General features: G+C 44.6%; 1 protein-coding gene across 1 annotated transcript in view; it reads right to left on the bottom strand.

The window, feature by feature from the left end:
* SYT16 (synaptotagmin XVI) overlaps nt 1-10,872 on the bottom strand; it is a 40,933-nt gene that overhangs the window by 5,275 nt on the left and 24,786 nt on the right. Inside the window, exons 3-4 of the mRNA XM_010293860.1 lie at nt 9,433-9,876; nt 8,166-8,355 (exon numbers count right to left, since the gene is read on the bottom strand). Coding sequence (XP_010292162.1) covers nt 8,166-8,355; nt 9,433-9,876 — 634 coding nt within the window. The remainder of the gene's footprint in view (nt 1-8,165; nt 8,356-9,432; nt 9,877-10,872) is intronic.

Below are 10,872 nucleotides of genomic sequence, written 5' to 3'. Positions count from 1 at the left end.
CTGGCTCACTGCAGATGGATTGGGAAAAGAGCAGGGAGGAGAATTAGACCCAAGCTTTTGTTGCCAAACCCACGTCATGAAAGCCTGGCTTAGGACAGAGGCAGCCTGTGGCCTACTCTGTAAATCACATGGGCTGAGCGCTGCCTACTACGCCACTGAGGAGCCGATTTTCCTTCCCCTATTCCGCCGAGTCTCTGCTGCTCAGGTCCCCCCATCCCGCGGCCGGCAGCGATCACGCAAGGGAGAGGTTGGGATCTGGCAGCCTTCTCGGCATGCGAGTCAGAGAACAGACCATCAGCACCTTCAAGGTGCAGCAGCAAGGGGTGCGCTGCTCCCTGGAAGCACTACCCGGGCTGAGGGGAGGGAGCTGCCAGCACCCCTGACTTGTTTTGTGCGAGGGGCTGGGCTGCAGGGCGGCAGGAGATGAGGGCTCCCTGGAAGCAATGCCCTGGTCCCCTCTCTGGGAAGGAAGCTGCTTCCAGAGACCCTCTGAGCTCAGCCCCTTGGTGATCCTCCTCTGCTGCCGCCGCAACACCAGCCCTCACCTGGGACACGTGTTGGGCTGCGGAGCCAGCTTACCACTTCCCTGCTCTCTCCAGCCCTGAGGAGGTGCAGCTTTAGCCTGGGCTTACACACGTAAAGCGTAACACAGTCTCTCCAGATGCACAAGGTGACTAGCCTCTAAAAAGGGCATTTCAACACTTCCCACAACATACATTGGGCTTTATGCATTGCTGCTGCCCCAGAGAGGGGGTGGGAACTTTAAGCCAGAGCGCACCAGAAAGCACAAATGCACAGCCCTCACCAACAGCAACGGCAGCAGCATGATGTAAGGATGCTTAAACCTGGCTTTTCTCACCTCCAGCAGTGGTGTCCACGGGCATGGCTTTATTATACAGCCTGTCATCAGATCTCCTGCAAACACTGCTCTGTAGCGTCACTGCAGATTTGCACTAAACATTCGGCTCCGGCTGACATTTGGAATTTCTACCCTGGAAGCAATGGCTCTGTCTTCTACTTGTTTTTGGAGAGGGAAAATAACACTTTTTTTTTTCTTGTTCACAGTGGAAGAAGCATCACGATACATTCCACTTCAAATGCACTCCTTCGATTCAGAAATACATTCATTTTTATACCCAGGAAATGTAACATGGATTATACTTTTCATAGACCTCTAAGAAATATAAAACTATTGAAAACATTACTGGATAACTGCACACTATCACTGTACGTCTAATTATAGGATCACAGAATCATTTAGGTTGGAAAAGACCTTTAAGATCATCAAGTCCAACCATTCACCTAACACTGCCAACTCTACCACTAAACCACGTCCCTAAGTGCCAAATCTACAGGTCTTTTACCTGTAGATTACCTTTCACCTCCAGGGATGGTGACTCAACCACCTCCCTGGGCAGCCTGTTCCAATGCTTGACAACCCTTGCGTTGAAGAAATTTTCCTAATATCCAGTCTAAACCTCCACTGGCACAACGTGAGGCCATTTTCTCTCTTCCTATCACTTGTTACTTGGGAGAAGAGACGGACTCCCACCTCGCCACAACCCCCTTTCAGGTAGTTGTAGAGAGCAATGAGGTCTCCCCTCAGCCTCCTCTTCTCTAGATTACACGACCCCCATTCTCTCAGCTGCTCTTCGTAAGACTTGTGCTCCAGACCCCTCACCAGCTTCGTTGCCCTTCTCTGGACACGCTCCAGCACCTCAACGTCCTTCTTGTAGTGAGGGGCCCAAAACTGAACACAGGATTCAAGGTGCAGCCTCACCAGAGCCGAGTACAGGGGCACTATCACTTCCCTACTCCTGCTGGCCACACTACTTCTGACACAAGCCAGGATGCTAGGCCTGTGGTAGCCTTCTTGGCCACCTGGGCACACCGCTGGCTCATATTCAGCCAGATATCAACCAACACCCCCAGGCCCTTTTCTGCCAGGTGGCTTTCTAGCCACTCTTCCCCAAGCCTGTAGCGTTGCATGGGGTTGCTGCGACCAAGCGCAGGACCCGGCACTTGGCCTTGTTGAACCTCATACAGTTGGCCTCAGCCCATCGGGCCAGCCTGTCCAGATCCCTCTGTAGACCCTTTCTACCCTCCAGCAGATCAACATTCCTGCCCAACTTGGTGCTGTCTGCAAACTTACCAAAGATGCACTTGATCCCCTCGTCTGGATCATTGATAAAGATATTGAACAAAACTGACCCCAATACTGAGCCCTGGGCAACACCGCTTGTGACCAGCCGGATCATGAAACATCCCTCACAAGAGTCTCACATTCACTCCTTAAAGTCCATTGTTCTGTGACTTGCTTTTCTGAGCCTAATTAGTCCCAGGTCTCACATGTGGTGGGAAGAGCTGTAGCAAGCCAGTCCATCCACTCCACAGTACCCAGTACCACGTGCCTTAGTAAGTCTACAAAAATATGGAAAATACAGCATAGACTGATTCTCTCCCAAATCCTCCCCCAGTCTCCAGCAATTTGTTGCTCAAGAACTTCCTCAGAGGCAGTGTCTTCATATTTAATGGTTGTCAGTGGATTTTTCTCTGTGAACTTGTTCTGTGCTGCACCATACTCAAGCAGACTTGCAGCATCCATGATGTTCTGCAGTGAGAAACTCAAGAGCGTAACTGAAGAGCTGTTTCCTCTTCAGGACCCAGTACCTCCTTGCTTCATTTTATGATCTTCTGGGTTTGTATCACAAGAGACAACAAATAACTGTTGCCAATTCACTTTCTCAATAACATTTACGATTTCATAGGCCTCTGGGAAATCTTCCCCTGCCTCCCCTTGTCATAGCATTGTAGGAGGTGCAGTCTATTCAGCTGCAGCTCGCTGGAAGCTGTTCCCACAACCCTGTCTCCGACACTCCACACCACATCCTTCCAGTTCTGCCATATTCTATTTGAATGGAGGGAGCCAGAACTGCACATGGTATTCATTACACCAATGACTGTATATTTAGAGTCAAATATAAATTTTTCATTTTTTCCTCTGTATATTTCTAACCTTTAATTTGTTTTTTTTTTCACTACTGCTGCTGATCCATGAACGGACATTTTCCTGAAGCTATTTACTATAAGCCTAATATTTCAATCCCAAGTGGCTCTGAGTCCATCCAGTTTAAGTCTGAATTCCACCCCTGCCCCCATACAATACCTTACATTCATCCACACTTCATCTTCCACCTCACTGCCCAGCTGCTCATTACTAGACATCCTTCTGGGGCTCCTCGCAGCTGGTCTCTACTACCCTGAACAAAACTTTCTCAGCTGATCTTACTGTAAGCTTATTCAAGCTATATTCAAGGATGGGCAACAAAAAGATGCAGAAGGAGATGTGGTCCTATAGAAGCTTACTGTGACCAGCTGGCAAGTACTCGGCAGCAAGCAGCTGCCCAGCACCTCTACTGCTCTGTTAACCAAGCTCTCTGAAGGACTGAACCCGCCCCAGCTCGCCTGGTACAGATCTCCTTCTACTACTGAGGTGATGGAAGCATGAATTACAGAGCTTTAGGAGCTCAAGCAAGTTCCCTGTCCCAAGTCCTTGAAAGAGATGTGCAGGTTAAAAGTTAATTTTTTTTATTCAGCTACCTGGTCCAATTGGGAGAAATTAAAGAAATTAACCTGTGCCTTAGTTCTCCAGGAATGAAATGGGGATAATAACTTCCCTTCCTTCACAAACAAGTTGATAAAATAAAATCCACTGATGGCTTTCAAACACTCTGATACCAGAGCAACAAATACCATGAAAGGATCCTAATTTTTTCTATGGGAGCATCCTCTGTACTTCTCAGCATTGTTATCTGTGGCTCAGGTAGATGTTTATTTTCAGACAAGTCTTTACTCCAAGAATTTCTCCAGTTCCCAGTAGAAATCCTGATAGCTTGTTCTTTCCCTCCTGTCTTTTCCAGCATTATTGCTATTGTATTTGTTTAATGGGGTTAATATGCTGCTGGTATAATAATGATCATGTACGGATGTAATTATTATGTGTGATTAATTCTGCAGCTGCTGAAAAGCTTGGAGGACTTTTCTTAGGCAAGGGAATATCTTTACAATAGTCCTTCTCAAATTGCATTACACACAGATGTAAACCCCAAAAGAAATGTGGAAAGGGGGAAGAACGAAGGGTGGATTAGAGGAGAGAGAGCTGCATCCAGCAGAGCAGCTGATGAAGGTTAAACGTCATGTGGGCAGAGACCATCTCTCTGTTGTGTGGTTATACACTGACTAGCACAAACGATTCCTGGTCCATCAACTACAATCCCAAGGTACTACTAGCATGCACATAGTATGTAACTGGTTATAAATTTTTAAAGACGTGTCTGCCAGTGGTGTAGGCTTCTCTTGTTACTTTTTTTATAATAAACATCCTTTAAATGAACGCACTGGGTTTTGTTCTAAGAAGATACAATACCACAGACCAAAATATGAACCCATACAATGGGTTAATTGCACATTAACACAGGTTAATTGTTTTTACAAGAACCAAAGAGAATGAGGTGCACAGCACACAAGCCATTAGCACTAAAATACTGAGGGTGTCCACATCTAACAAAACTGTAGATGCTTTTCTGCATGAGGCTTTTTGGCACACACCGATAATTTACGGTCCGATGCTGCAGCCATACTCTTGAGTGCTCTTAAGTGCTCTGAGCAATAATGGATCTATTTGCGTGATCAGACTCAGGCCTATAACTCAGCATGTTCCCCAGAACAATACCTGGACACTTATCCTTGACCAAACTACCCTTAAATCTCACATATGTGACCTGAGGAGAAGACACTGCCTGCAAGATTTAAGTCTCTGTAAGCTGTCCAGCTGTTTTCTAACCCAGTTACTATGCATGTAAGCATCCATGACTGATATTTACCTGACCCAGTTTAAAGGTTTAAGTGAAGGAGAAGATATGCCCAGGAAAAACTGAGAAATGCACAATCTTCCTTTCCTTCTCCAGAAAACCACCTGGTTTAGCCTCTGCAGTCTTTAACACCTAAAATCCCCAGTGCCCCAGCCCAATGCCTACTCTGCACACAGTGAAATCTCTGTGCAGGGATGCAGAGGAGGGAGCACACATGCTGCAGGAGATGCTGAGCTCACCTGTGCATGACCGCAGGTGGCAGAGAAGAGGGTCAAGGTGGGCAAAAGGCACAGCTGGAGAATCTGCTGTCGTGCAAGACGATCCTGTCATTCCCCATAGCTGGGGCTGTCAGCAGCCCACAGTACTAAAGTCACTGGGCTGCGACAGGACCACATATGGATACTGTATAGGCTCTGTGCATGCAGGGCTGGGAATGGAGATGGATTCTGCCCATTGACTTCTCTCGGTCTTACTATAAATGGCTGCCCTGAACAGCAGTTTTGGCTTGGTACGTGAGTGTCCTGAAGCAGTATAATATCTGAAATCCCCATGATACTTTAAAGAAATAAATCACTCCCTCTGAGCCTCAAACAACAGAACTGCAGAGGGGACGTATCTGAGAAAACACAAGGGCTATTTGCTCACCCTCCAGAAAGAGAGAAAGCAGTTTTAGTTTCCACCTAGTGAAGTACATATCGAGCACCTCATTCGAACACCAGCACGTTTCAGACAGTAGCGATCGGACCTCGCAGCACTCCTCTGCAGCGCCCGCAGGGGTTACCAGTGAAATGCTGCTGCAGCATCTGAGACAAGCGCTGCTTTTCTTCCTTCTTTTTAACTTCTTTCAATTTCTGCTTCGCCAGGTTTTCCTTTTCTCACCACACTACTGGGAAGTTCACAGGCGCAGAAGAACAACGTAGGATGCAGAAGCAACAATGTGACTTGGAATTAAAGCAGCAGATTGTGATAGGTTCAGAATTTGCCCGTAATCATTTATGAATTTCCATGTTTCACCTAAAAACTGGTTTAGCACTGAGAGATACTAGTCTGACAATGGTAAAGCTGATCTGGATACAGAAAGGGTGCGAAGAAACAACTCAAGATAGCCTTAACAGCTATGGAAGAAATGTTCTGAAACAATGTCAGGACTGTTAGTTTGGGTGGCTGACAGAAGACTTTGGCCAGCTTATCAAACCAATTAAACTAGGCTTAGCTGAAGCCCTACAAACACAAAAATGGAAAATTCAGGCAGTATTTAAAATTACACGTCCCGCAAGGAACACCTCCTTCTCCCATATCCCGCTCCTGTTCTCATCTCATCAACAAACACAAAATGCTTCTCAGGTTTAAAGACGCTGCCAACCAAGCGACTGCACTCCCGTGCGCCCACCAGCCAAAAAGCTGAACGGGGTGTCTAGTCAGGGCAGCCAAACTTTCCCATGCTGAAAGATAACCTGCACACACACGGCTGACCTGCCAAACCCCATCGCACCGGAGGCCCAGGACAAACACAACTCCCCAGCGCTCACAGACGACGAGTTACAGGGTTGCTCAGCTTACTGCGACATGCGGAGCTACACAACACGCACCCAGAAAGATGTTCGTTAGAAGAACGCCAAAGAATTTCAGTAATTTGTTCATGGTATTGCAGGCAGTAAGCTGGAAGGCAATTATTTGAGATCTGTGCAGTGAAGACATTTCATTTACGGGAAAAGAGTAGGGCATTACAGACGCCTGAGCCAGCCAGATAAAAGACAACTTGTGCAGGGCCTGATTTCAGACCAGAAGTGCTGCATAATCCTCCCCTTCAGGCAGCTAACAGACAAACTCCAATACCAGAGGCAGATACATGAAAACATACCAGAAAAAAATGCAGTGAATAAACTTGGACCTGTATTGGGGCTGCTTTAATTTAATTCCTGAGAATAAAACTTTAGGATGTATCTACACGGCAGCATATATAAACACATGCTTGCCAGAGCATGTTGGTAAGACTCTTGACTTAGTGAACCTTTGGTTTAAATTACTAAAAAGCTCTCAACTTGAAACCTTTTAATAAAACATGTACATGCAAACAAGAACATGTCTTTTAGTAACACACATGGAGACCTGTGTTGCCACAGCTAACACAAGACTAGCCAGGGCTACACAGACTGAGGTCATGTGTTTTACTGTTGCATAGACTTGTCCTTAATTCTTGAGGGACAGACCGATGCCACAGATTATTTCTGTAATATACTGAAGTATAGTTTAGTGGAAACTTAAGGTTTCGTGTCCACGTACTGAAATATTCCACACATATTTTGCTAGCTCTGGGCCAAAGAGCACAGCATCTTGCAAAAGCAATCTTAGCATTTTGCAAGCTGGAGATACTATGTCAAATCCAGTGAATGCAAGGAACTGTCAAAGGTTGTTACCTTTGACAGGCAGGCAAACACATCACAAAAAGCAAACACACAATCAAACAAAAAAAATATTACTTCGCATTGCCAGTAGCTGCTGGTTTCAGACAGGAGGCACAAGGAAAACACAAGATGAATACAGCGCTGCCTTTCAACCCCTGAATGAGACACACCAGCAGCAAAGCAGGTAACACCGTGCGCTATGGCTGCATGACCCCATCTGTATCACGGACATTAGCATCGTCCATCCACTCTCCTTCTCAAGGACTAACTACAGCTCAAGCGCTAACTAAGCCTACTGTAAGGCCATTTCCATTTTTTCCTATAGGTATTGGAGGAAAGGAACTCAACTGTTGTGGCCCAGAAGAACAACTTTTAAATCTCCTTTCTGCAGAAGACTTTCTTGTGTGGCAGCGGAGAATTTGCAGCAGCAGGATCCCCAAAGGGCCCAACACCAGGTCACCAAGCGCTCAGCAGCACAGCAAGGGGACTAAACAAAGTACAGCCCTGGGAAGCACTTAATGGCACTAGGCAGCGCCTCTGTAGGTCACATGGTAACATAATCACTTGAAAAGCGCTTTTTTCTTTTTATGGATCTACTCTCTGCTTTGGCTATAATAGCACTTTTGCCATAATCAGATGTTGTAAAGGTGTATGCAATAAAAGAGACATTCAGGTATTACTGTCCCATCGGCTGTGTCTGCATATGATTGCCTTCAATTACACTGTAAAATTTACCAGCACATGTATTTGAAATAATGCTTTTAATTTTCAATCAGATACTCTGCAAGGAAACTCAGATCAGAAATGACATAATTGAATATCTTTAGGAAGAAAATAAAAAGCAAATTTTGACTCAATGGTGTTATTTAATAGCAGTGAAAGTACTTACCAGGTGGCCTATTAATTGCGAGGTTTCGGAAATGACTGCCTTTGATCATCTCCACTGACAGCCGCCCCGTAGTGGCATTGTACGACAATCCCACGAGCAGCTCTGGCACCCCTCCATGCGACAAGGACTGTGTTGAAGAAGCGCTATCACTGTGAGAGATTGCTGACAGACTAAGCTGAGAGTCTGCACTCTGCAGGGAAAGAGCACTGAAAGTCTCATCAGGACGTTCACCACCACCCTCCCTTAATTTATATCTTGTAGCCTTGTTTAGTAAGATCTTTCTTAAGAATTGACAATGACTAAGAATGAATTATTATGGGGCACCAGAAGAATCAGAGCATCAATTTTACATAAACACATCTCTGAACTTTCTCTTTAAAGATGAGGAACCCTGCATAATGTGTTATCACGAGTGTAAATCAAAGCCTCTGAGATAAGCATACATCCTTGTACATTAAATGCACAGTAAATCTCCTTGACAATGACTTTTGGATGGTATGCATTTTGCAGTTTGGGGGTTTTTTTGTCAGGTACTGTGTATTTTCTTACTTTCTTTCCTTGCTACCATGATGCTCTCTCTATCACCTCTTCACCCAGCATACGATATTTTATTCATTTTGTGTGCACAACCTCTCACTGAGCTTTTTGCAGACAATGAATCATGACAGCGCTCATCTGCACAAATTGATTGGCATAGCCAGAGCTGGATAAAACTGTGATGTGCATGGAAGACTATGAAGCATCACAGCCAGTTCCTCCTCACATGACCCACCTCTCCACTTCCATCTGTCATGAAAAGGAACATTACTAAGCATTTCTGGCAACATGGAAACTGCACAACGCAGAGCTCCGCAAGCTAGTAGCTAGTGCCAAATGAGGTAGCTCTTGCACTGGCAGTAGTACAGGTCCACCAACATAACGGTGCACAGGAACCACTGTCCTTGCTGAAATTAAGACATAATTAGCCTTGGTGGTTCCAGGACCAACCTACTATTTCTGCACGGCACAGCACTTGATGACTTGTGTAGATGTAGTACATCTACACGATTTTGTGTAAGCTTGCTAGCTGAGCCATTGTTAATAAGGCACACTTTGTGTAGGGAGGACATGCCTTGTGTTTCCCCTTACTGGTAACATTTTAAGTGACAGCAGGACAGATCCACCTGTTGCAACCCAACAGCCCTGAATGAAAGACAGAAGGTACAGACGGTCCCCATTCACCAGGTGAACAATTTCATGGACTCCGTATTTCTTTCATCAAACTTACACTCAAATTACTCCTTGGCTCCAAGACCAATGTCACCTTCGCTTCCCCTTCCTGGCTGACATTGCTCAGGTAGAACAACTGCTCTCCCATCATCTTCTCTCCAATCATCTTGTGCACCGCATAGAGGCGGAAACGAATAGCGTGGCTGCTTAAGTCCTCTGGCTCCAGCTTACTGAAGGTAATTTTATCCTTGAACGTGGGGATGGGTCCTCTCTGAACACTTGTCTTACCCCTCTGTTTCTTGCTAGGCATCAGGACTGTGTGCACTTGCCAGGTGTTCACACCACTGCGGTCTTTGTCTGGGATATCCCTAGCCTCCAAGACAGTAACTACTAGCTTTTGACTTGAGGCTTTATAGTTGAAGATGACGTCTAGATCACCACATTTACAGATGGGCTCACGAGCACCATGATGAGCTGGTACACTGTTGACTTCATCGTGTTCCTGCAAAAAGAAGGAAGAAATAAAACCTCTGTTGGAGTTCAACTGCCTCTGTGATCCCAATTCTATCTTAAAAACATTGTTCTCCTCACTTGTGCTGCAACAGTGGAGGCAGTTGCTCCGCGAAATAAGGATCCCATTTTTTCTTGAAAGGCCAGTGCTAGTTAATTGTCTGATCTTGTGCAACGTTCCCCATACAATCTAATAAGCAACAGCACTTGTTGAAACATTTCCGACAACAAGTTTCATCAATACTTAAATGTTTTGCAGGAGACTGTTAATTTGGCAAAAATTCTACACAGGGAAAAACTAAAACAAAGGGGTATTTAAAATTTCATTCATGTCAATTCTGAGGCATTAATAAACTTTATAAATTTCATTTTGTTGAAAAAAACAACTTATTATTTTGAACATACACTGGAATTTTTTCCAAATTGATTTTTTTACACTACCAAAATCAAACAATTCAGTCAAACCTCCTAACTTTTTGGAACTTTTAGTTCTATTGGAAATTAAAAAAATTAAGCACTGTGTTCAATTTGATGAGAGGGGAAATCACCATGTCAGAATTTCTCGCAGAATGGAAATTCTATTTCTAAATGCTACCCTATAATTCAATACTTTTCCTACAGCTAAAGCAAAGATAATTGAGAAAAAGTCTGATTAAATACATATTGATTCTTTATTCCCTTTTTAAATCTCTCAAGAAAAGCTTCTGTTCCTTCTGTTCAGTCTGGATACTAATAACAGTCAGAATAAAAACTCAAAATAAACAATCAAAATATATGCAGACCAATTCACACACAATCTTTTACCTACTTTTAAAACAAAAATCATCTTGATAAAACAAGATGAAAAACATGGATGCCCACCTTACCTTTTGATGAGTGGGTGTGTGCGTTTCTGTTCAGAAGTGCTTTTTTATCTTAGAGCTAGAATGTGCCTCATGTGATAAAGGGGTTGCTATAGTGATCAATGATTTGTATTTAAACATGAGTA

The sequence above is a fragment of the Phaethon lepturus genome, unplaced genomic scaffold (assembly GCF_000687285.1).
Source record: "Phaethon lepturus isolate BGI_N335 unplaced genomic scaffold, ASM68728v1 scaffold3379, whole genome shotgun sequence".
Classification (NCBI taxonomy): Eukaryota; Metazoa; Chordata; class Aves; order Phaethontiformes; family Phaethontidae; genus Phaethon; species Phaethon lepturus.
Note: the sequence above shows the minus strand (reverse complement) of the source record. Positions and strands in the feature narration are given on the sequence as shown.